Source organism: Antrostomus carolinensis, unplaced genomic scaffold (genome assembly GCF_000700745.2).
Source record: "Antrostomus carolinensis isolate BGI_N321 unplaced genomic scaffold, ASM70074v2 scaffold26279, whole genome shotgun sequence".
Classification (NCBI taxonomy): Eukaryota; Metazoa; Chordata; class Aves; order Caprimulgiformes; family Caprimulgidae; genus Antrostomus; species Antrostomus carolinensis.
In genome coordinates this window covers 787-28,618 of record NW_010339624.1, presented here as the reverse complement: position 1 = coordinate 28,618, position 27,832 = coordinate 787, and the positions used below count along the sequence as shown (strand labels likewise).

The 27,832-nt window shown below is 37.2% G+C and overlaps 1 protein-coding gene across 1 annotated transcript; it reads right to left on the bottom strand.

Moving 5' to 3' along the window:
* Nucleotides 1–5,169: 5,169 nt before the first annotated feature.
* On the bottom strand, nt 5,170–22,799 carry ATP6V1C1 (ATPase H+ transporting V1 subunit C1). The gene is made up of 12 exons (XM_010175915.1): nt 22,603–22,799; nt 20,087–20,154; nt 18,855–18,940; nt 17,275–17,369; nt 12,206–12,297; nt 11,027–11,125; nt 9,619–9,687; nt 9,039–9,131; nt 8,859–8,952; nt 8,237–8,334; nt 6,965–7,091; nt 5,170–5,782 (listed from the first exon to the last, which is right to left on the bottom strand). Exons 1-12 carry the CDS (start codon nt 22,732–22,734, stop codon nt 5,687–5,689), a joined length of 1,149 nt encoding a protein of 382 aa, XP_010174217.1. The 5' UTR covers nt 22,735–22,799; the 3' UTR covers nt 5,170–5,686.
* Nucleotides 22,800–27,832: the final 5,033 nt, after the last annotated feature.

The following is a 27,832-nucleotide window of genomic DNA, read 5'->3' as shown; positions in this document are numbered from 1 at the left end:
TTTTTCCATTTTTAGAAAATTCTTAGAAACAGCTACTTTCCAGTACCAACCATATTCATTATTAGAAAAAATGCCAAGATGCTTATACCATAATCTATTCTGGTATCAGCAATATTTTCATTATAAATTTTCCACAGAGTTTGGTCCCACTTGAAAACACTCAGAGCAATAGGTTTGAACTTGCTGTTTGTATTAATAGTGACCACTACAGCAGTCATACTGCTGAACACATTGGCAGTACCTGTCTACACAGCACCTAAAACAAGTGCCGCAGCAGGTTACCTGTGCATGGGTTCCATGATGGCTTTAGCGCTGTCACCTCAGAGAGACGATTCTGAAAGGTTTGGTTCTTCTTTCATTCATCGGAAAAAATAAGGCAAAATTTATGTTGCCTTTGGACCACATCATATCTTCAGAGGTTTGTTGGTGTATCCACTTGGCAAAAAGAGTCAATCAGAACTTCCTCTACCACAGCTGAGGAAAGAAAGCTTGTTCTGAGTCCTGGCATTTCCACAAGCTGAGAAGTGAAAATTAGATCAAAAGCACCTTCATCTGGTGACAAAGCTGCTCATAGATAGGCACTTACAAGCGCTTTTCTAAATTCTTGTGAAAAGTTGGTCCTTACAAGTGGATCACTTACACATTTTTAGAAACTAACCATTTTGGACTGTTTAAGTGAAGAATTCATATTACATCGGCTTGGTATTTGGGAAAATTCTATTTCATCCTGCTGAAGTAAAATTGTGTTCAATTATACTCTTCAGAGTACGTACTCCAGTTAAACATGTGACTGATTTACTTTTTAGCACAAAATTGTTTGTTACTATTAATTTCAGATTTTGTTGCCACCAGGAATTGAAATTTGATTTTTTATGGTTTCTCTGTAAGAACAGCTACATGGATCAGCCTTACAGTATTCTGCTGAAATAGTTTTATTGGTGTGAATACTAGTACAGACATGATATGCCAGTGTAGAAGTGGAAATAAACTCAGCAAGTATTACTACAACATATTAAGGCAGACCCCACCACTTCACACTGGTGTAGCCAACACAGCACAGGTTGTGTGCAGGTAAGAGCTGTGGCAGAGTAACTGCATCGCTAATTTAACATTCATTCCTTTTTAATGGGAAATTATCTGCTGTGGGGTATGAAGAAGCAAAAAATATTTGTTAGTTTAGATCAAGTAACAGTAAGGAGCTTCTAGGGCATAGGGCTCTGCATCACGGACATTTTTCTCCATGCAAAGGTGGTCCAAGAAAGTAAATTTAAATTCAGGCCTTATGGAGTCTCTAAATTTGCTGAGCACTTCTAAGCAGTTGAGATACCCAATGTATAAATGACAGGCTGATAAAGCCTGTGGTTCCATACAGGTACTAGCCCCTCTCCCCAGATGCTCCCAGCAGCAGTAGTGGCCTGTGATGAATCCCTCTGGTTGCCTTTGCTGCCTATTTCCCACTACACTCATCTAAGCTGGGTAACCACCAGCTCATTATTTTTATTTTCATGTTCTTTTCTGGCACCTATTTACTAGTGGTAAACGTGAACCTTGAACTGAGCTGTGAAAACACTCACACTGATACGGGCAATTCTTATCCACAGTTTTGCAAAGGGCAGCTGGGATTTTGGGCACCATTTGGCTTCAGTAGCTGCTCAAAACTTTGTCTTTTCATCTTGCCTCTTCAAGCATTTGCTGTACTCTTGGTAACTGAGAAATCCATACATAATTTAATGTTTCCAGACTCTTAATCAATGCAGCATAATTACTAGATTGATCAAATAATTTGTCAATATACACTTTGTCTTACGGTGCTTTGGAGCATTCACAATTGCTGTAGCGTGATAGGTCTCAAGTTGTGTGCTCCAGCACCTGGTCCAGGTCAGGAAGCACTTACAAGCAGGTTACAAGTCTCTTGCAAAAACACAGCCAACACGTATGTTGTGAAACATAACCAATTCTGAAACAGCATTGTCCAAATGTTTTACTCATGTCTACAAACTTTCACATGGTGGGTAAATTTGGCAAGTTAGGTTGCTGTTTAGCTATGGAAAATAAAGATAAGGATGCATCTGAATTCAGGGCAGCCAAGCAGGGATTGCAAATACTGAATACTTCTAACAAAACCAGGTTGCTGAGAAGTGAGGAAGAATATCACTTAGCAACATGAAAACATTCCAAACCACAGCCTTGGTAGAGTGTCAGTATGTGAATCCAAGAGGAAAAAGGGAAGGGAGCAGTGAAAGTACAAGACTGAGAGTAAAGGGAAGACTGGAAAGCTGGAGTAACAGAAAGACAAAGAACTAAGAGATTCAGTAGGGAACATACAGTGACTTACAACAGAGTGACGCAGCCAAGGTGACATGACAGAGCAGAACAAGAGCGGGGAGCAACCAGGGCTAAGCCATTGCCCTTGGCTGCTCCCGTGCGGAAAGCGGGTCCTTACCACGTGAGATTGTTCCATGTATCCCAGATCAACATTTGTTCTTAGGATTGCTTTCTCCATCATGTTCACAGGTGAAGTGAAGTTGAAACCAGTTTTTCTGTTTTCTGTTAGCCAAAGCAGGTAACTAGTACATGGGAAACCCGGTGGGTTTCAGCTGGACCAGTTGGCAGATCTGCCTTGGACTGACACTATCGCTGACACAAGGTAGAGAACAGCAAAACAGATGTGTGGAAGAATAAAGTTACCATGTAATGATGTCCACAGTGCCTCCATCCCCAGGAAACCTTCATTTCTCCTGAAGAGTCTGTCAGTAAAAGGCAAGCCTCTGCCAGGCTTTATTAGAAGTTATCAAAACCCTAAATTTTGAATATTTAACTTAAAATCTAAGTTTGCTGTGGAAGGAAAACTTGACAGCTCAGGAACTACAAGAATACTTTCACACATCAAAAAATTCAGAAGTCTGTATGAAAAAGAGAAAAAGGTTAAAAGGCTTGTGATAATGTTTTACAGCTTTCAGGTGCAGGATTACTCTGTCTTTTCCCTTTGTTGCTGTGGGGGTGAAGGAGGTTTGTATATTGAAAAAGGAGATGGTCAGAAGGTTGAAAGTTGAAGACTTCTACTCTGATGGAAAAAGCATGTGATTCCTATTAATCTTGTCATTTAATATTTGGTAAAATAAATGGAAATAGTAAACAGTGTAGTAAAAGAATCCACTCATAAAATATTGAAATCCCATAATGTAAGTGAAATGAGACATGTACATTTTCGGGCAGCAATTCTGGGTCTGCCAGAATTCTGTTTCACTGTCAGAATGTGTACATCTCTTCTCTTCAGCGAGAGGATGAACGTGTGTGTGGCACCATATGAATCTCCAGGAAGTATGAGGAAGGAAAGCATAATAATTATCGAGAATATTAAAAATGTCCTCGGTAATATGAGACCACGAGATGAACTAATTAAAAGCTCACACACTGTAGTTACAAATCCCAATCATTCAGCAGAGGCTCAGTGAGTTTTACCCTGGCAGCTCTTTGAAAGCAGCTCGAGATCTCCCTCTAGAGGTGAAATATAAAGATTACATTTATTAACACCAGTCAGTACAACATGAATTCGTTAGAGCACACACAGACAGATTGCAGGACACTAGAGGCTCTTAATGAGCCTATAAAGGACAAAAGTTAAAACCACCGATTTTTTAGAAGAGTGATACTGGGGCCAATGAATAGCAAACAGCCCTACGACACTGTGTGCTCGCTCTTCTTGTATCTCTTTAAAGTAAAAGTGCAATATTGCCAAACAGCGTTGTCTATTCAAAGCTGGCTCTCCAGCATCTACTTTTGCTTAGTTTAGCTTCCCCTGTAGTTTTGCCGTTGGCTCTGTCCAATGCAGGGCTCTCCCCATAATCCCACCAGTACCACACCATTTAGCCCCAAAGTCTCAGTGTTGCAATAATCTGCTCATGGGCTCAAATGAGCCTCAAGAAAATCACATTCAATTCAATGAAGTTGCAAGAATTCAAATATTACACTTGTATTTCCCCTGACCCTACAAAATGTGAGCTTCTTGGTGATACACAAAACCCAGACCTTTGCAAGATGAAGTATTCATGATTTACTTTATCTTTGACACCTACGGTTAGTGCTGTAGTACAGAAAGTGATGGGGTTCATTTGTTTACACTGAACCAACATCAAAAGATCCCCGGCGGGGATCCCATCCCCACGAAGTGAAGGGTGATGCCATTTGCTTATGACTCATCTCAAGTGTTGTGCTCTTAAAGTATTTAAATCAGTATAAAATACACTACCCACTGTCTGCCGGGAGAAGTTAGGGTCTTTCACTCTAAGAATCCAGCCCCAGTTGGGCAGAAGACAAACACTGCATTTGTTGTCATAAGCGATGGAGCAGAATTTAAACATCCCCTCTGCACTGGGACTTCTGCCAAAACCCTCAAATTCACTTACAAAAGTATCTGGGAAAAAGTTACCTTCTAAACACTTCTGCTCAGGAATCAGACACTGCATGCAATGTTTTTCTGTATCTAATAGTTCAGCAGAACATAGATGCATTTATCCTCCAGAAAGCTTTCAAAATCATTAATATCTTTATGAAAATTAAACTAATACAGAGATATAAAAGCTGAGTGTTTCAAATGCTAGTATATTTTAAAAAAAAAGAACAAAAAACCCAACACAAACCAAAGTGTAAGCACTGCTCAGCAGTAACTAAAACATCCCGGTGTACCAACACTGTTCCCAGCACAAATCCAAACCACAGCCCCATAACAGCTACCATGAAGAAAATTAACCCTATCCCAACCAAAACCAGCAAATTTCCTTAAAACAAAAGCAAAAGCAGTCCCAGAAGCAAGTGTTTGAATAATGCAGGAGCATTCACCACTCTCTGCCCAAGAAAATAAGTCTCAGGAGCACCTTTTCAATGTTTATGAATAACTGATGGAAGGCTGTAAAGAAGAGGGAGCCTGACTCTTCTCAGTGGTGTCACTGGGCACAGAGACACGGCATATTTTATATAAACATAAGCAAGCAGTTTTACTGCACAGGTGTTTGAACATTGGAGAAGGTTGTCCAGAGAGGTTGGGGAGTCTCCAGTCTTGGAGATTTTCAACACGAGTGGACACAGTAAACAACCTGCCTGGCTGACCTGACTTAATACACTGCTTCAGTTTAGACACAGGTATCTATAGTTATATGTGACACAAGAACATGACACGTTTGTACAGGTATGTTTATTTTTTTCCTGTGTTTACAGTGCTTCAATTGCAATTTTAAACCATTCAGAAAGCACAATTTCATACCCATTTTACATACTTTACATCACAGTTCAACAACGTTAACACAATTGTATCTACTAAATCAAATGAACAAAATGGCCATGAACATTTACACTATTCTTCTGTAAACAAGTTTCTTTATAAACAACGGTAAATGGAATTAACATAGACCACCATATGAAAGAGGAACAATCTTTTCCTTAAATAAATCACTCTGTTTATAAATACTTTAATTTTCTCAATATACAATTACAGACATAATTGATTAAAAGCAGGTTACCTACACTGTTCTTTAAAAAGAAAGAGTCTAAGATGGACCACTGCGTGTTAAATTCACCTAACATAGGAAGCAAGCATATGATTAGTAGAGTGTTATAAATATTACTGTACTTCAACCTCACTTCTGTTTATTTACTCCAACACTGAGAAGATTGTCATGTTAGGGAACTTTTACTTGAATTCCAGCAAATTACAATCGATCTTGTAGTACACATATGGGTAGTACTCCTGCTGACTGAGGTTTAAGCCTGGAATATCCATAGTTGCCTGCAAATAAAGTTTTGAAACCATTTATACTCTTACAATTCAGACTCCTGTTCAAAGTAGATGAAACATTTGTATGTTTTAGAAGTAAATAGGCCAGGAAAGACTTCAAGCTTAAATTTTCACGTTCGACTGTTAGCAGCAACAGATAAAGTTAGAACTTTGACAGATGAATAACAGTATTTTCAAAAATGAAATACAAGTGCTTTTTCAAAATCTAAGTAGTTTTGTATCAATAATTCACATCTGTTACTATAGTAAACGCATCACCACTAAATGGAAGAAGCACTGCAATTATGTTTTAATACTTGTAAACACAGTTAGTTTATGAAAACTATGTTACAGGGTGCTGAATGATCCAGGAAGTTAGATGAAGCTCAGCATCTTCAATTTTCACCTTAATTGTCTCACATTCCCTTTCCCCAAAAAGGCTTGAAAATACTTTGGAAAAACATTGCATTAAATATAATGTTAAGAAATATTATTTTAAATCTTTTTAAATTCAGCTAAACTCACTATGTGGTCTAGTTAATCTCTAACTTTTAATAAAGTATTGCTTTTCAATACAAAACAAATTAGAATAAGCCTCCCAAGTAAACCAGTTTTAAACGTGAAAACGAGAACTCTACAGATAGAAAGGATTATTCCATCTTGACATCAACTCAGCCTCCTTCAGCACAGAAGGATTTCTATGTTAACCTAAAAACAAAGACAGCAATGCAACAACAACAAAAAAAGTTGTTTCACTATTAAGGCCACTGTTACCATAGACTGTAGACAATTTATGTATTCCTTCTGGGCTGAAAAAAGATATGAAATGTGTTCAAGTTCCTTAAGCCTTGTTTCAGATCAAAGTTGACTTTGTCTGAATTCTTTGAGGATATGAATGTGTATGCAGTCTGTAAGATATCTTTATAATGGTAGTAGGAAAGAATGCAGTACAAAGAAGTTACATGACTTTTATACCAGACAGCTTGTCAAATGCATTGGTTCCAACTTTAAATACCATCTGCTTTGCAAAAATGTAAAATAGAAGTAGCATTTTTGTAAGGAGACAATTTCCTGTAATGTGAGGTAATGATGAGAATATGGAAGTGTAGCTTTTTAATAAAGCAAATAGACTTTTTTTGTTTAAACAGACTAAACCTAATACTGAAAGGGAGTAACAATTACAAAAATACTTACATCAATGATAGCTGCTGCACTGCTGTCAAGGTGTTTGTACAAGTCATATAAAACCTCCCTCAGTTTCTTCATTGTTTTCTTATTAGGCTGAAGCAGCATTGCCTGGAAGTTAACTGGCAAACCATACCTGAGGAAAGCAGAAAACTATGAAAATGCTGAAATAAGCCTTCTTTTATCCTTTCAAAGTAGAATTTTACTTTGAGAAAGAATTCTATGGCTGAAGAGGAAATTCTGCTCATTTTCATTTTTGCAAGATTATTTTGTTTCTACAATTCATAAGGCATCAATAAAGTGTAACTTCTTTCTTCAAGTTCAAAATAACAAAAGAGAAGTCTAAATGCTTTTCAAATAACATTAAATCCTTGAGTACCTAGAACAATTCTCAAAGTTACCTTAAGTCTCAGTTCAAGTTTTGAACATTCCAGTTAGGTGACCTGCAAGACTCTGCTTATGCCACTCTGTGGAGAGTCTCATCTCTACTCAATCCTACTTTCTAGGTGTGTGGAGACATTTGCCAATATTCAAATCAAGTTCAGCTTTCTTCCTGACTCAAGTTTGTCTTCCAAATAAGCCCGCAGCAGCTATGAAACAGACTAGAATGCAACACTATTTTTTTTCATCTTCTCCTCTGGTTGTCTCTTTTATGATAACTTATCAAAAAGGCTAAAAAAACCTTTTCTGTTTTCTGACTAAGGCAGAAGTCCTTTCAACTCCAAAAAAAAAAAAATATCCAGGTCCTTCCTTCTCCAGAACAACTAAAGGTGTTCTTAAGTCAACTTAGTAACTATACTTCTGGATAGGTATGAAGAAAAATGCAGAGAAATTTTATAGGTAGACTATTGAATGGTTTAATACTAAGAAGTTTAGACTACGAAATTGTTAGAAAGTCATGTTTTAAAGAAAAAGCATACATTTCAAGATGTCAAGCGATATTCACATTTTCCACCTAAATAAAAGATATAGTACATTCTTTTTACAAGCAGTTCATAAAGCAAACTAAGAATCAATAGAAGTGCTTTGCTGCAACATACTAAGTACATGTAATTCCTAAAGCACTGGTGGAAAGACTATCCAGGGGGCAAGATACACAATTATCTACCTCAAATATTCCATAACTGGAGCTATTGCCATCAGCTGTTCTTACTGCCCTACTTCTTGTTTCCTCCTTCCCGGAAGAGTGGCATTCATACACCTCAGTTTGGTAAACCCAAGCTAGAGGTAAATTCTTACAATGTCTAGGAAGAAAAGCACTACCCAGGTCTGCCTCATTACCTTAAAACAGATTCAACAAAAACTCGTAGTGCTTTCACATGAATCCATGCAATGAAAGCTTCACTGAAATTAACTTTCAGCCACCGAACCAGAGGCCCCTGTGAAAGGGAAGAAGAAGAAAATTATGTCATTCAAACTTCAGAAAAAAATTCAGCCCATTAAGAATGTTTGAGCAGATACTCAATATCTGTACCATGGTAATAAAGGCAACTTAAAGGCAGAGTCTGCTATGGACATAATGGCTCAAGGGTGTTTTGATATTAAGTAAAGAGAAATTCAATTAAAGTTTCATTGTCTCTTCAGTACACCATCTCAGCTGCCATGAGCCAACTATATTAAGGACCATTTTAGTAATATCTGATTATTTATTTTAAATACTTGTCCATTTTCAAACTTCATATATGATCAGCTGCAATATCAGCACTTGGTTCAATGCAGTGAGGAGCATTTGTGCTACAGAAAACTCAATTATCCCCAAGCAGATTAGTTGGGTGGTAGGCTGACTATATCATGTCATCCTTGCAATGCTTTTTCAGATTCACAAGTTCATGAAATTGTTATGTAGCAATAACAAGTCTTAGATGTCTCATGTTTCTATAATGAATAGTCTACACAGACTTACAAACTGTTTCTTCTTGTCAGTTGACAGTCTATTCATTTCTTCTTTATCCGCCTTCATCTCTTCTTCATTATACTGGAAGTCACGGACCATAAATCTGCATTTGGAAGTTAATAAAATCAAAAGTGGCTATCTAGAGATCCTTCAAAGCATGAGAGACAACAAACACAAAATAAGCCTTACTTGTATTCTCTGGCTTTATGCTTGAAGTCATCCACTGCCTTCCTGAACAAGGTGACATTACAAAGGTAACTATCTTGATCCTCAAAGAGTACACTACACAAAAAAAGTCAGAATTAATAAATTCCAAGTCACCAGAGATCTGATATACAGTAGCTTAAATTGTACTTTATTGCTACTAAGCAAGAGGATAAAGATAAACAATCACACAGGATTAGTTCCCAAATTAAACATCTTAAACGGAACGTAACTGATACTTTAGCAACTGCTCTTAATCACTCCCCTCATAACGGATGGCAGTTTCCATTTCACATTCAGAGACTTGACCACTCAGAGACTTTCATACACGTATGTATATTTCTTCAAGTTAAAATTATTTTACAGAAAAAGGAAATAAAGCTGGTTTAATAGTGAAAAGTCTGGAATACAGAATTCTTAGAAATGTGTGTTTTAAAGAAAAAGGACAAAGCTACATATTTTTACAAGTTTTTGACCGATCTTTAAAATTCAAAGTCACTACAGATAAAGAACACTTATAAAATAAAGAACACACAAACATGAGATCTAGCATTTAAAAACTCACTTGCTGGAACGCGGTACAACCATCTCTGCTAGTGTTTCATACTGCTTAACCCAGTCATTATAATTTAACCTAGAGAACACACAGGTTATGGTTCCACTTTTTGTACTGTAGCAAGAAATCTTAGATTAATGGATCAAGTTATTCCAAATAAATATTAAAAACATTTAATCATCACATCTTCCACCCCAGGTGGAGGTTGTCAGAAATACACAAGACATCAGGGACAGTCCTTCTCATGGTGTTTTTAAGATTATTGCTAAATAAACTATAATGTTAGCAAAAGTAACATTTTATCTTCAGTCTTCATGTAAGTTTACAAGTGTAAAATTTTTGAAATCAAGCAACTGTGAAATTAGTCATCATTAATTAAGAAGAGCTCTCAGAGGACCAAGTGGGCTTAACTGTCAAGGTTTATCAGAAACTCCTGAGTTACCAATAGGAATACTTTTCCACAATTACAAATGGGTTCCCCAGAGTCCTGTGTTTGCCTGAAGGACCACTGAGAATTTTGGAAGCCCTGCCTTTCTGTAGTTGGTGGTAAAGAAGTTCCACCCCTTCAACACCAAAACCAAGTCAAAGATAAAAGAAAAGTAACAGTCAAGACAAACTAACTACCTGTTTTCTGCTGAAGTCCCTGCATAACTGTGTTGCCTTCAATGAGAGTTTTAGTTGTGATAGAAGCTACTGCTTCATAGGACAATCAGCCTACAGGCTATCTTTACAAGCTAGAAGCTTTGCTCCCAGCTCCAGAGGACAGTCTAGTGCCGTTTTCTCACTTTACAAGAGTCTTAAGAACATTTGTATCACCACTTTCCTTGGCCAGGGGAAAAGGTGGGGTTTTTGTTATTTAAAAATTTCAGACAGAAACAACCAGATCCCAGCAAACCTTCGACATGACGTAAGCAGTGTTCCATTAGTAGGGACTTAACTAAGAGAAAAAACCATGCTCTACCAATCTGAAAAAGTGCAGAGCAAAGTAGTAAAGAACCCACTTCACTCACTAAGGTGGTAAAAGCCATCATAGTTCTAACCAGAATAATTCAATCATTCAGCCTTCTAATGTAAAACAAGTCATGTTTTTACTCAATATTTAATATTTGCATAAGGATACCTACTGGAATATGACTAGCCATGGCTAGTATTAGAGACATAAATCTAATCTCCAGTTTCTTAAAGAAACCAATGAGCACTCAGCATTCCTTATGATAAGCTCTTGTGCTTGTGAACAATGGACTAGAGGTACACAGGCTCATTTGCCTCTACTAAGCATCCAAAACTCTTGTGTTAGTTCATCCAGGAAAACCCCAAATTCAGATGTCCTTTCTTACAGTATTATAGGGTTGTGGGATCCATTATTTGATTTTAATTTCTTATTTTATTCTGCTCTTAGGACAAAGAATAAACTTACTTCGGTACAATCACTAATAATGTGACCAAATATTCTGAATCGAGTACAAAGTCCTCCTTCTTTACAATATCAGCAAGACTTCTGGTGAGCAAGCTTCCACTGCAGAGAAACAAGACAGCCAGAGTAAACGCATGTTTAAAAATTGAATTCCTCTGGACAACAGTTTCCAGTGCTTGACAGTATAACATTTTCAAAAATATAATTTACTTAAACATTTGCTAATAGCAAACAGAATATCCTTATAAACATTTTATCTTACTATCTGAAGTCACTGAAAGCTTTTCAGCGATAGGTACACTGCTGTGCATCATTTCCATATACCAAATACCCCACACACTTAAGCCAAGTTCTCTTTTTAAAAGTGATTTAAAAACACGGGAACCATTAAAACCATTAATTGTGAAGTCTAGTATATAGAGCCTCACAGTTACAACTGACCTAGTACAGACCTACACACAGAACCTCAATAAAAATTTAAAGCATCATATTGCCTTATATTCACAAAAGACTAAGTAGATACACAGATTTAGTGAGGCTTAGCTGACAAATTACCATGGCTGAAGACAGAACTCAAGGCTCACTCATAAAATGGCTATCGTTAGTATGACCCATGGCTCGGAATCAGCCAGCAGGCTTGTACCATTAACTGTAATGGTAGGGTTGGGTCAAAATAATCAGCCCTATTTGCACAGAAGAACTACTGTACATCAACTGTATTTCAGATAGTCATCACATGTACATGGCAAGACAGCACAGTCCTTGTTTAATTTATTATCTGCATGTATGCAACAGCTGTCTCTCTGCTGGTTAATTTTGAGAAAAGAAGGGCAGTAATATTGATATGCTTAAAGCATAAACTGAAGTGAAGGGAAAGACCTCCTTGTTTAGACAGACACCTAAGTAGCAGTGTTGCATACCACTTTAACAGCAATCTTCTCACAAAAATTCCAGGAATTTCTAGTATTTATACATGCTTTTGTGGATTTCATAATTGCTTATCAATCACAAGTGAGCAAGTCAGCTGATAATAAAAGTTCTTTTATGACTGCTGCTACTCAAGATTGATAAACACCTCAAAAATACATTAACCTTAGAGCCCATACCTCCTCGCACATTACCAAGTGTTCATGGTTAGATAACGTTCCTGTGCTACATTAAGCAAAAAAACATGTGACTTACGCATTCTTCCTTTCCAAATTCTGAAGGTTCCCTTTCAGATTATTGTATGCTGAGGCTCTTGCTTTCAGATCATTGTCAATCTGGTTTACTCCCTTAAAAATAAAAAGAAAAGGAACAGTGTCTAAAAAACTAGAATAGTTTTAAACAATTTCTCGATTTCAAAGCTTAGATCTGCCAACAACAACTGAATGAAAAATACATGTTAAAATGTTTATTTCTCTAGTGCTTGCCCAACTTCACTCAAAACTCAGAAAACTCTTAGAATTCCTTCAAAGGAAAGTCAGTCAATAATACAAATCTTCTTCTGGTATCAACTGGACATGCTACTGCACCCAGAAGATCATTACTCCATCACCTGAGGCTACCACCCTCCCTCTCAGCTGACAGAAGAGATCACCTGAAGTTTATTTTCATACTGTGATACAAGTACACTTGTGAACACTGGGTATAATTTCCTTCAGCTGTTACCTCACTTCTCATTATACTTTTCCCTCATTAGAGTTTCAGTGAAAAGAATGATGGTACAGTTTTATGAGGAGCAAATCAAGAATTAAGTAACCCAAAACATTAATGCTTTGCATCATCTACAACTTCAGAGGAGACTCTGCTGCACTGTATTTGCCCACTGTAACTTGCAACTTTCCTTGAGATGAACAGCCTTAGTCACTGAAAGATAGAATATCAAATAAATGCATCACCTGCCTCATTCCAAATGGCTGTTACTATTTACAGTTCTAAATATTATCACAATTATTTTACATCTTTCCCCCCCACAAACAGAGCTATTTCCCATTCTGTTTGCAAAGGAAAATACAATAAATTATATCATCATTTCCCTTCACAAAGTTATATTTTATGCTGCTGTTTTACATTGGCAGTGGCTTACAAATGTAACGAAAAATCTGTTTATTTATAGACTTTCTTCCTTTAGTAATAACTTATGTATTTTGGAATGCCTGAAGTTGCACAGGGCCAGTTCCAGGGTAGATAAACAGTGTTTCAGACTTTAAACCAGTTTATTTCAGACAATAAATATATCTGTCAAATCAAGTAGAGGCAGCATTCTACATTTAATGCTAGTGACAGCCTTCAATCATCTTTCAAACTTTCATATCAAAGTTCCAACTATTTTACTGTTAGATTCAAACTCTCACACTCAGCTTGCCATTGCTGCTCACATAAGCCATCTTTCTCAAATCCATTCTCCAGAATTAATTAGAATGATTGCCAAAAATTATTCATTCCCAGTTAGGTAACTTGGCAGCAAGTGGAAGAACACAAAACAAATTAAGCAATTAGTAAGTCTTAAACATCCAGCCATACTCCTATCAGTGTGTACCCTATACAAGGAAGTATTTTAAAACCAATATACTTAGTAACAGTTGGATAACTGAAAGAATGTCATACAGTATTGTTCTGGCATTGTAATGCTGCCTACTTGCTCCTTCAAAGCCTCCTCACTACAGTATGTAGGTACAAGCATATAAAAATTCCCAGGGACAAGTATCTGAACACAGTCAAGGGACTCTCTCTTTATCTGGATTTAGACCACTAATAAAATATTATTTGCATACAACTCTTCAGCTTGGGGATCCAGATAGATTTATTTTGTGGAAATAAAATTGTATCTTAATAGCAACATCACTTAGTTATATAATGACCTTGTTCATGGTAACACATAAGTTCACTTGTCTGTAGCAGGAAGAAGTCAGCAAAAGCCTGAACATCCTGGCAGTTTCATTTGGCAACATGTTAATGGCTTACACCTTTACAGACACAGCAATGCTTTAGACATAATACCCTGAAAGTAAAACACTTTATTTTTTAAACACATGAGTTTTTAAGGTTATTTAAATTCTGTGACTGGTGTAACCTTCAGCAAAGCATGTGGAACATTTCAGCAGGCATCACAAAGCACTCATCTTCATTAAAGCTTTTTTATATTATAAGAAATAGCACTAACTTTTTTTTTTTTTTTTTGGTAGAGCTAGAAGACACCATTGAGGGAAAAAAAAAAAATCAGAACCTATTAAACTGGTACCTTCGTGCATTTGGACTTTTTCCCAGACCGACAACCTTCTCCTCTGCCTTTTCCAAGGATCAAAACTTTCAACAGTCTAACTAGGCATTGTTTAATGACAAAAAGCAAAAACCATTGACACCAAACACTGTCTTTACAAACCAGTTCCATTCATGGTTTCCTTATTGTCAATACTCTAATTGCTCTCATTTGAAAAGTCAGTAGCCTTTTAAAAGATGACTGCTTAGACAAAAGCCTGTTACTGCTGCACTGACTGGAGTTTGCTGTAAACAAGAATCAGCTTTGTTTCCTATTAAAACATTAAGAGGATGCAGAACCACAAACCTCAGTGTTGCAGCAGAGCTCTTGAAAATATATTTGTGTAAAACTGCCAAATGAAGCAAAACCTTCCTTTTGGTAGTAGCATTCCTGGATAACTCATAAATGTCATTGTAAAATGAGGCAGACTCATGATATTGCTACAAAAAGTATCAGTCTAACATATTTCTACACAGAGCAAGCCCAGATATTTAAACAACTTACATAGTCAGTCATTGCCAATACATTAGTGTCTTCCTGTAACTATACAATTGAGCTGGTGAACTTCAGTAGATACCTGGGTTGCTGAAAATGTTGTACTAGGGCACTAAGACTATGGAGGTTGTCTCCTTGTATAACAGTCTTACGACCATAATTTGAAATACAAAGAATGACTAGATTAAGTAACATCTCTCATATGGCACAAAGTCTTCAGTACTGACACCAGGGTTCAAAATGCTTCCGAAAGTTAAAAGCTGAAAAAATTTCAGATGGACAGTTTCAGTAGATTTCCTTTTACTTTAAATGTTTCCAACACTGCTATAATTTTTCCTCAACTGAAACTTGCCACTGCAGTTGTCATTACTCTCATTTTGGCAGACATCAGAATCTGCTGCTATAGTGAGTGAGGAGGATTTAAATCCATAAAAGAAAAGTAACATCTCATGATTTGATAAGCTTTCATTTTAACATCAACATGTCAAGAGCTTCACAGATTTTAATTAATGTAGCTTTATCATTTTCCTATATCTTCATGTTAATTACATGCCAAAGTGAAGATTTTAACTATGTCAGGACTCTCTTTGCCTTGGGACAAAACTACTTCAAGTGCTGTGACATTATCTCCCAGGTGTCACTTCTGTAAGAACGTAAGGCAATTTCAGTCATCTTCTCCACTTTATGGACACACACCTGCAGCTCACAATTGAAAATATTTTTTAAACTATTTGAAATCAGATTTATTACATAGGTGTCCCTGAAGCTGTCCCTATAGAAGACAGGTACAGCTAAACATGCAGAGAAATAGAAACTGTCAACAGGATGATTCTATGCTGAACTCCAGCAGACCTGTTTCTCTTTTAGTATCCAGTCTAATAAATCAATGAGGTCCCTAAATTAGATGAAGAATGCAAGAGAGTTAATTAAAGTTCAGGTTCTGGAGTACAACTTCACTGCGAGCAGATGATTTACCTAGCAAATTTCAGGACATGGATAATATGCACAGAATCCCTGACAATATTTCAATAAAGGGAATATCCCTTCATGTTCTTTGTTGCTTTTTCAACAAACTTAACTGCTACAAAAACAAGTTCTACACTATGACAACAGGTAAGTTACAAAAAATGAGGCAGTTGAAGACTTTTTAAGTCAGTAACTTTCACTCCTATTCTAAGGCCAAACCAAAGGAAAGGAACTTTCTCAAGAACCACTTCCTTGACAAGGCTTGTAGAAGCAACTCCACCCTGTCTTATGTTCTCCCTATCCTCTTCCCTTACCAAGTTTCTCTTCTTCCAACTTAAACTTCATGCCTATACCTGCCAAGTAGCTGCTGTAAAGAGCTGAATGCTTCACTGATACCTTCTTCTGAAGAAGCAAAAGCTTAAGTACTTAAGTAGTGTCAAATATTAAGATTATTATTTTATATCTGTGGGATATTTTTAATGTGCAAATCTTAAGAGTCATAAGACAGTCAGTCTTCCTCCAACAAAACTCCACACTGCAGATGTTTCCCAGGAATAGTTACTGAGAGTAATTTGTGGAGTAAATTCAAGATGTAGCGATAGCCCCCCAAAAAAATATCAGAGTGTTAGTTGCATTCTCAGTCAGCTATATTAAGATTTTGTAATCTCAGCAAAAATTTCAAACTAATAGTTTCAGGAAAGAAACTAACATCTACAGAATCTGCAGTTACAGCAAAGCATGACTCTGCCAGCACTTACCCCCATCCCCACCTCGATTACAGTTTCCACACATCCATCATCAAAGACTATCTCTACAGGTACCCGGAACAGCTGCTTCTTTTTTCTGGGTTATGTATTTTATTGACACAGATAATTCCAAGAGCCAGTTTGTACATTACAGAAAACAGAAAAGAAAGACAACTGAAAAAGCTCAGAAGATATTAAAGCAAGGGTAGCTTACAGAGAACTGTTTCTCTGTGAATACAGCACGTCACTGCTAAGGACCCTACCTATGCTCACAGCAAGTACAGAACAAATGAAATCCCCAGTGTGTGAAAAACTTCACCAAGCTAAAGACAGGGAGAAAACCCATGACAACACTTAAATTAGCTTTCCTTACATCTGACATTGAAGGTTTATTTTTTCCCTCACAACTGAGTGCCATGGCTTTCAGAAGGTAAATAAGTTCACTGGTTCACTGCTAATAGTCCACAAGTTTGGGAACATCAGATAAATGGCAAGTTAGCACAGCAAAACTTAAATGTAAACGATATCATTTGCTGGCTATTTATTTGTTAACTCAGTGATCTTAGGAAACAAAAATCAGCAAAGACAGCGTGATAGCCTTCAGGGAGCACTCTCCAAATCCTACGCCCATCCTAATACACTTCTTTGGTTACTAAAACACAGACATTGCTACCAGGTTCACTACTATTGTTATCAAAGTTGCACGAAGCTAACTAACATAGACAAAAACTTTTGAGTACCAAGTTCTGTGCATAAGTATCTCAAGTTCAAGTAGGAAAGTTTTATAAAACAAATTACCTTACCTTTGCAATAATTTCTGAAATATTCTTCAAGGACTGCTTGATTGGATATTTGGCCATATCCCACTGGAACCTTGTTATATAGGTGACCAAGTCAACTAAAATTTTAAAGAATAACTTTGTTAAGATAGACAATAAAAAGACTGATGTATTACATTCCACACTTGGATTGCTGTAACAGAAGAGTACTGTAGCAGACTGTGGACCTTCACATGTGCAGACCTTGTTGCTCAAGAATTTTGAAAATACACAATCAAGTGGTAAGTTATCCAAGACCTCTGCCTTCAGATACTGGTTTCTCCACCTCTGTAAACCCTATGATATTTACTACTAAGTCAATGATGGCTGGAGAAGCACAGACAAGACCAATTATTTTTTTGCTTTGTGTGAAAAATGCATGGGAGAACAGAGGGTTACAACGGAAAAAAAAGAAGGCAAAGATCACATGGCTCACTTGAAGCAACAGTTTTGGAAAGCTGTCTATGAGAGGCTACTCTAAGCCTCTGTCTAAGAATTGTGTTAATTAGGACTGCTGCACTTGTCTTCACCTTAAGCCACTCGCATTAGCCTCTTTTGCCTCAATACAAGCTGTGTTAAATTTTACGAAATGGCTGTTTAAAACAAAACATTGATTTAGAGACCTGTGCAACTCTTTACTATGATAAAAAGGACAAACATTTCCATGATGCAACTAGTTTTGTAAAGACATTCTATCACGCTTCGGAAACAACCGAGTATTCCAGCATAGCTTACATACAAACATACCTGTTCAGATGCCAGACTAATATAAATAATGTTTACAGTGACCAGTAACAGTTATTTTTATGTTCCACCAGAGACCAATAATGACAAAATACAGCCCCAAAGGATCAAAGGGCTTCAGTAAGTGAGTATTTAACATGTAAATCTAACTTCTTGCCTTTCTGGATCCTGTAACTTGTTTCAGGGCAAGTGAACCGTGGAAAAGAGTGCTTCCATGTCTAAACTAGGCTTTCAGAATGTCATACAGAGAAGCAGCAATCAGTATGTTTCAGGATCATCCCAACACAAGAAAGACATGGAACAGCTAGAACAAGTCCAGAGAAGGGCCACCAGGATGATCCGAGGGCTGGAGCACCTCTCCTATGAAGACAGGCTGAAAGAGTTGGGGCTGTTCAGCCTGGAAAAGAGAAGGCTCCAGGGTGATCTTATAGCGGCCTTCCAATACCTGAAGGGGCTACAAGAAAGCTGGGGAGGGACTTTGCATAAGGGCAGTTAATGACAGAACAAGGGGAAATGGCTTTAAACTGGAAGAGGGGAGGTTTAGATTAGATACTAGGAAGAAATTCTTCACTGTGAGGGTGGTCAGACACTGGAACAGGTTGCCCAAGGAAGCTGTGGATGCCCCCTCCCTGGAAGTGCTTAAGGCCAGGCTGGATGAGGCTTTGAGCAACCTGGTCTAGTGGAAGGTGTCCCTGATGATGAGAGAGGGGTTGGAACTAGATGATCTTTAAGGTCCTTTCCAACCCAAACCATTCTATGATTCTATTATTACCTTCCCTCCTATCACTTTTTGGATGCACATATTGTGGTTAACACTTTACCTCCATTAGCCAGAAGATTCTCTTGAACTTTATCTTTACTGTCTTCTAGAACATCAGCCATATACTGGGCCACTTTCTTCACAACACTGAAAGATGAAAGATAAAGATATGAAAAAGAATGAAAACATCTGCCATTTTGAGAAATACTATTCATGTAACTGATCTGAAATCTCCTGGGAAAATAATTAAGAAATTGGATCAAAAAGGAAGAGTTGATTGCTTCACATAAAAGCTTTCCAAGAGCACAAACTGGGCTCAGTATCTGAAGGAGACCAATTTCTCAGATACATGCCAGAACTTTATTAAAATCCTTCTCTAGTGTTGCTACTCATCAGTTCCAAACAAGGTGAACCTACTTCCGTCACCTCCAGGTAATAAGGGTTGACTTATCTCAGTATAGTCCAATCTTTTTTTGAAGTCTGTAGTACTTTCAAAATCCTATCCCCTTTCTAAAAATATAGTGAGATAGAAATCATCAGTCATCCAAATTAAACACAAGGCAACTGTGACAATGAAACACCAAAGATAATTGAAGAGTTATGGAGAACCCTAAGCCCTCATGAGATCTGACACACACCACCTGGCTTCCTCACTAGAAAAACTATGTTTAATATTACTCACATGTGCCACGCCAAATAGTTTCCTTTTCTATTTAGAAACAACTACTTAACACTTCTCTCCTTGAAACAGAAGATGGCTCTACAAGTTCTGGTTATATTAAATTTTGTTACATTTGTTAAAAATCACTTTCAAAGGACCATTAGTTTCTTCAAAATGAACAGCTTTTGCATTTTAATACTAATGCTGTTTCATCATCTCTGTGGATTAGCAAACAACGTGGTTACCTTCTCCAGGTCTGTAAATACTACTCTTAACTTGCTAATAGAACAGTTTTTACTCCATTTCACCATCGCTTCCTGCAGCTGACAGGCTCAATTTTTAACAATTCTGGTTCTCCAGGACCCAGCAGCACACAGCACTACTACAGGGAGAACCATCCTTCATCAATGCATAATGTCCCACTATTCCACAAGTTCAGATTTCCTTTTTTTCTAAGTACAGATACTAGGAAAAACAGCAGCTTAGCTTTCTGAAATCTTAGCTTGCTGACTGCCGGCAGAGGATCACTATGAAACAAAAAAAGCTGGAAATAACCTGTGTATTATTAGGACTCAGAAAACCACCACATCATTACTCTAATATTTTGCATGCTAGTAAAAATAAACTGTTACCCCTCCACAAACGCATCCAGTTTAGCCAGCTCATCTGATAAACCAACCAAAACATCCAGTGTGCCAACCTAGAAGGAAAGACCAAAACATGTTAGCAATTGTATGTAAACACAGAAAGATAAAATCAAAGAACAATAAAAGCTAAATCTCCTGAACAGGTAGCTTTGCAGAACTATATGAAATACTGTACTCTGACATTTCAGACTACTTGTTTTAAAAGTCACACTGTGTTTCATTTGCTAAAGATACCCCTAAAGCACCACTGTATCAGATCTAACTCACTCTGGTTTGGTGCACAGTTTCAGTCCTGCATTTCAGCCATCCAAAACATGTTAAAAACTTTTATATTATGAATTGGCTGCATTGCCCACAAGTCACTTGCTTCAGCATTTGATTTACTGTTTTAGATTAAATCTGAAATTTCTGAAATCAGGTGACTCAGTTCTGGAGGCAACCAGAACACTGAAAACTTGAAGATACAAGAGTACTGCAGCAGGAGTCTAGACTTTTTGCATCTGGAGTAACAGAATATCTAGCTTGTCTACAAGCTTTCACTCTTTCTTCCCTAATTTCATGTAATAATCTAGAGCAATACATATACCTTTCTGGGCCCAGAGGTGACACCATTTTAGACTCTGTATAATTTAAACATTAAAATTACAGCACAGTAAAATATTCTGCTCAGTGCTTTCATAGAGTCTCAAATCGGTCTAAGACATCAAAAAGTGTAGAAACAGTACACCTATGCTCAAGTTAAACAGCCAAAGTGCAGTTATTTTTTAAGTAGGTCATAAAATCAGTGTCTCTTTGGTTCTCCTTTCAAGTACTTACATATTTGTTCATTCTTTCCAATGAAAGCAGGAGATACCTCCAAAAAGATGATTCTTCTTATTATCTTTAATATTTTACCTGTTAGCTTATATTTCTTGCTGAAATATTATTAGGCATATAATATTTCTGCCTAGTCAAGATGCTATTAACATTATTTTTAGTCTAGCAACTTTGTTTTATATATTTGACCACTCAGCTTTACATTATTCCTGTTCTCTTTAGCCTTGAAGCAGAAAGCAGCACAATTACTTAAGTAACATCACAACTAAACTGATTTCCATGCCCCACCTTCTTCTGAGCTACATGCAGTATAAGGAAGCTAATGCTTTGACCTGTCACTTACAAGTGACAGACAAGGAAGTCTTTAATCAGTAAGACTGCTGTTCAATGGAGACTAAATCACTGTTTCAATTAGTTTTAACTAAAGGATCTCACTCCTTAAACAGTTCTACCAGGTTCACAGAAGCCAGACTATTTCCCATTTTATATGAAGTACAAGCCACTTCTGCAGCCTTCTAGGAAGTACTATAGAAACAAAACCGATCATTTGTAACCCTAATGGGCACATCAGTTTTCAGTGATAATTTTTCTGAACACTGTAGGTACCCTACAGTTTGAAAGCCATCCTGACTCATGTCCAAGGATCTCCTGAGAGCAGAGGGACATTTGTTGTAGTCCCTCTTCTTTCTTCTACTAGTATCTCTCTTGAAATAAGTCAGGACAGTCCAAATATGAATCTAAGTTTTGGCAGTTGGAAGATCCTCTTAAAACACACACTGAAGCACTTCGTGCCCTGGGCCCGTTCCTTAAAGGAGAGGGCAACAAGGCACCACATCACGCCACCTGAACTTGATCTATTCTGTAGACAGAGACTGGTGACATTTTTCTTCTTTTGATACACTTTTATGAGTTTCATCAAACTGAGCTCACAATTCTTCTCATTCAAGAAACACTTGTGTGCCAGGATAGACCTTTTCCTAATGAATACACTGGCTCACAACTTTTCCATACCCTGATAAATGTATTTAACCAAGAGAAACTGCTTTCAGATTTTGTTTCTCTTTGCTTCTCACAGTAATAGTTCAAACAGTTTTCTTCCAATTTTCTGTACCACACATCGGCAGGTCATGCTGGAATACTCAGCTGGGGAAAACCACTACTCTAACAGAAGAATGTTACTTTTGGGCAGAGAAAATGCAGTAGCTCTTTTATCAACCCCTGTATTTTAAATCAAGCCTTTTCACTACATCTCAGCCAGAAAAGGAGAAGTAGACAATTCAGAAGTTGTTTGGTTTTTTTTTTAAAAAAAAAATCAAACCAGAAAACAATCAAAGGAAATTATCTGCTGAATACTCAGACCACAAGTCTCATTTTTTTTTTAATTTTAATTTTCTTCTCCAGCTAACTGCTAGCAGCATGAGGTCAAGACTACTATCCCTGGAAAAACTGCTGTAATAGCTGAAAAAACACAGCTTGCTGAACCTTTAAAACTTACAGAGTCAGGATTTTTTAACTTAGAACTTCAGAAGAGAGATAATTGTTGTCTAAATTATTTTTAGATCCACACAGTCATCAAAAGAAGTCAGCTGTTCTCCCTAAAAATTCTGCAGGTATTCCCCATCTAAAGAAACAAAGACAATGCAAACCAAACATACTTCTTAAGAAAGAAAATAGGGCTTACATACCTTCAAGTCTGGAATATTAAACTTTGAATTAGTAGAAAGATTGTTATTTTTTGTAGTTGCTGCATGTAGTTTCTCCCATGTCTGTTGACAGGTTTTTTCCCCAGGAGCAGAAATCAGCCAAAACTCAGTCATTTTTGTGTCTTTATCTTCACACTTTCTGCTTCTGAAGACAGAGGCAAGAGGCTAGTAGAATGGAAGTAGGAGGGGAAGAAAGAATATCTGCCATTAGTTCAGTATTCAAACCTTTGCCTGAAGAAAAATATCTCATTCCATGTCACTAAAGTGCAGCTCCAGACACTGTAAGAGATTTTACCAAGAGTACCATGTGGTTCCAAATTCATTTTTTCCTATCTTCCAAATCACATCTGCACAGTTGGAAAGTCTTTTCAAACTGCCCATCCTGCAAGTTAAAGTGGGCAGTTTGCAACATTAGCGTCTTCCAACTGCAATTCCACAAAAGATTATAAGCAAACAATCTAAGCAAAAATAAATCCAATAAAACAGGACCCAAAGCATATTTTCACAGCTGTATATTTTCCAGCACCTGTACAACAGACAACTTTTTCTGAACACATAAGAGGGGAAAAACAAAACAAAACAAATTTCACCTCTGATGTTATAGCTTTTCCAACCACTTTTCACATTAGGACAGTGTTTTAAAGTCAGTAAATGTCTAAAAATATTTAAATCCAATAAAATTTAGTTTATTCTTTCAAGCAAAGAAGGTTCTCCTGACAGCTAAAGATTTGAACAAAGACGACACCTTTTAGTTTTGGTATCTCTGTTGTCATTGCAGAGTTTCAATAATGTTACACATAATGGCATTAATCAAGAGAGTAAATTATGTTGAGCTACTTTGCAAACAACCTCAAGAAGTTAAGAGTATATACACTGTTCTATCACTAAGAAACAGAACAAGCTGGCTGAGAGTTACTGGATTCTTTTTAATAAGAGAGTGAAGAATAAAATCAAAGAGTACCTTGACAGAAGCTAAATGTCAAATGTTGATATTTGCAATGTCTTCTGCAGCAGCTTTGAAAGAGTAGAGACTAACCAGACTAACCTACGTTTCATAATGAGCACAGACTACAGCACTCAATGTTTTTGAGAGAGACTCAAATATTGCATTTGTAAGAATTAATACACAGTAGCAAACTTTGCCCAAAACAACACGTACAGGTCCTTCATCTGTGTAATCACTCTAGGGTCAACAAGTTATCGAGAGAGTTGAAGTTAGACATGAGCTAAAGAAAGGCCTGTCAGCCGATTCTTTTGTTCAGCTACTCAGGAGCCTAAAGCTGAAGAAAGTTTACCAACCGTTAAATTAATATAATGAAGCACATCTTGTCACTGGCATAACAGCCATCCTCCTTCAATTAAGGGGCCTTGTTTATAACGAGAGATGATTACATCTTGTTATCAAGGCTCTTGACACTGCACAGTCCACGATGTCTTGACACTCCATTAGCAAGCAGTAGCACAACAGTGCTATAATCCTAATTACAGACAACGCCAATGCAGGTACAGATATTTGAGAAATCAGAATATTTACAAGACTAGACACATGTCCCTCTCCACACAAGTTTGTCCAACCTGACCCAGCCCAGTTCTGGGCACTCTCCTGTGCTGGGGCCACACACCTGCACAGCTGGTTCTATTCAGCAGCAGAAAGTCAAGGACCTGGAAGTTATCTGTGCTGTCCTCACTGGCACTATTCTGTCTTCTCGCCTAACAAGTTGCCAAAGCAGGCTGGAAGGAGAAGGGATAAGGAGTTCTTTGCTCCTGGAAATAGTATGGGTGAGAAAAGGGGTCCTATCTCTAAAAGGAAAGAGCAGGTCTATTTCCTCCACCATGTTGTGGCCTTGACTGTTGGGGGAAGGTCCCCAAGAACAGAATCAAAGAGAGGGGTGAAACCCACACCAACAGCCCCTCAGGCACCACTGGCCCCTCATGCTCAAAAGGGTGCACTGTAACAATCCTTGGTCCTACCATACTGATGGTTTTGGTACTGGAGGTATCACAAAAAATTAAAGCAACATCAGTCATCACCATTACAACATAGCATGTTACAAGGCTTCTTTGTTTAGGGAAGCACTAACTAGATTATCTCACATAATGGGTCTCCATGGGAGCTCTACTAACTATCAGTGATTTGGAACCAGACAAAATTTCCTCTTCCTCAGACTACTTTGATGTATTATCTTCCTTAACACCTGCCATACTCGGTGAATCCATCGCACATTATATTTTCCTAAATTTCACTGAACCCTGGCCCTATAAAAGACACAGCCAAGTTTCCAGTAAACTTCACCCATGCACAGAGACACCACTACAGCTGATGTACATACTGAAAACCTTTAAGCTTTGAATTGGTTTTTGTTTGTATTTTACTGCACTAGGACCAGAAGAGGCTCTGGAATGAACATTGAATAAGAGGAACTACTTCAGGCAGCAGCAGCAGCAGAGTGCAAATATCCAAGTAAAAAGAAAAAAAAAAAAAAAAGACAGAAGAGCCATAACATAGAAATCCAGGCTCCTATTCAGTAAAACAGATGGAACATTGCATTCTCGTGTTTTACACTCAAACATAAATAGCCTGTAAAGAATATGTATAAAGTTTTTCCAGAGATTATATCATCTAAGGAAACAGTTATACATTTACAATGAGACAGTCTCATTCCCTACATTACAGATTGGGAAAATCAGCTCACCATTAAAAATCTAAACATCTTTACCCATTAAAAAAAATAAAAAGTCTTCAACAGACCCATTGCAAAGAATAACTGCTTTCAGTAAATGAAGTTTTCCAGTCTTTTAAAGTTAGTTTTAAAAGACCAACTGTTCAAACTTCATATTATGACAAGTGTACCATAAACAAGCCTGAAGTTACAAACACCTGACAGACTTGCAGCAAATCTTTTTTCATGCTTAAAAACAATGAACTAGAGGTCTTCACGATTCCTTAACATCAGAAGTAAAAATTGATTGTTCAATTGCATAATTAAGGTATTTTCCTGCTGCTCAAAGTGAAGAGGCACAGGTGGAACGGTTGTAGTTCCCAAGAATTGTTAAACTAGAAGACTTCCCTTTCACCCTCACCATTTTTGTCTGCATGGTTGTTTTTCCTGAAGCTCTGTTCCATTTCTAATGGCCATGGGAAGTAAGATGATTCCCCATTTCAGGTACCCATTAAACGGAAGTATTTTCAAATACATACAAGGAAAAAAGTTTGGTAGAAGAGTTTAAAATGTTTGTTTGTATGGGGGTTTTTTTAAGTGAGGGGGGATGGAGTTTGAAATCAGAACTACAGCAAATAACAAGCAAGAAGTGTACAAAGCAGAAGTGCTACAGAATGGTAAGAAAAACCGAAACAAATGCTAGTCAGCCAAAAAATACACACTGACCCGCTCTAAAATGAAAGCCATTAAATTTAAAGAGAAGGAATGCAGAATAAATCAGGAAATACCAAGTATACAAATCTCCTAAGTACATTGACAAGTATTTCTTAGTAAACTATTATTTTATTCCTTTGATCTGCAAATAATGGTATATAGTCTGCCTTGAGATTCACTGCTATGGAGAATTTATTCTTTTAGGTCAACAGGTATTCATGAATCTCAGCAGTCTGCAAATCCTACCACCAGTCTCTTTTTGGCCTTAGCATCAGAATACCAGCTACACAAATACTGTCATTTATTAGCTGCACCTTGCTCCGAAAAGACTTATCTATACTTTTAACAGTATTTTAAAACTACACTATTGCAAGTATGTGATCAGCCCAAAATTCTAGTCCAATGCAGACTGGGAATTCATTGTACTAATCCCTATCTGTATAAAGATACAGCCCTAACTCAAACACCTGCAGTCTGAAGCATGGGATGTTGAAACTTAAGCTACAGGGGGAAAAACTAACACAACAAAAACAAAGCAACAAAAAAGTTACAAGCAGCATGCTGGCAGAAGCCAGTCTTGTTTAGCTCTTAGTCATCTCATATCGCAAAAAAACCCCAAAGGCACAGTTCAAATTTTCAAGTACTTGACTAACAACCTGATGATTAAACTTCTTACCTTTCTCTACTTTGTTCATGAAAGTTTTAATTAAAGCTGAGTATCTAAAGGAGAAGCAGGGAGGATAACCCCAGCATAAAGCCACCTATCAGCTATCCATCTCACCTTCCTCACTCCCAAAGACCATAAGCTGCATCGTTCCAGCCAAATTTCCTCCAACTTTCCTGCTTTTATGTTTCTGAACAACAAACCAAGGGAATAACCAAAAAAAGGCAGAAAGTATAAAACCTAGAATAAGCAATAAGAATGGTCAAATGAACTATTATTTACACTGTGTACCTCTATGACCAGCACTTCTTTGCAATGTACTATTAATTGAGTAGAATTTCTCAATTTCTCATAGCATGGTTTCACCTAATTGCTGTTAGCTGGTTTGGCTATTTCAATTGTTTCTGATGTGTGCTCTTAAGAGAAGAGATATTCATAAAGATACCCACACAGATAAATGGAATTGCCTACAACAGACAAACCTATCACTTTAGAAACATTCAGTACTACAGCACAAGTAGAATTAATCAAGCTAATGGTTCCAAGGTGGTGCTTTTTTCCTAAACATTGTCCATTCAGTATCTTACCACACTATGATAACAAGAGAGTAGAAACTATGGTCCTAGTTCTGCTCAATATGGGTAAAGGAATGAGACTGTTTCTGAGACATCACTGTAAGTATTTTCTGAACAACTTAAGCAAAAAGTGTTTGCTATAGAACTGGGAAAAAAAAAGAAGTCAATAAAATAAAAATCAAAGTTTATATAAGAATCTCTCTATACACCATGCTGAAGCAAAGTTTAGGACTTCAAGACACAGGTTCTAGAATTGCAAGATTATATATGGCACTAAGCTAGCTACCTTGATATCTACCATTCCAAAGGTCATTAAATTACTGTTTTAATAGATTGACTAAACTGTCAGTATGTAAAAAAAAAAATAAAATCTTGCAAGATCAGTGCTGTGACCCATCTTTATCTTGTTTACTACTCACAAATAATGCAAGTTCTCACATTTAAGGGCTTAAAAGAAATTAATTAGAACGTGCTTTTCTTGAGCAGCATCTCTTTGACTTTCCCTTGACACTTTCTCATAAGCATGCTCACAACATAACTTTGAAATGGAATAAGTCTTTCACGTGCTGCTACAAAGAGACTGAAGTGACAAACACATT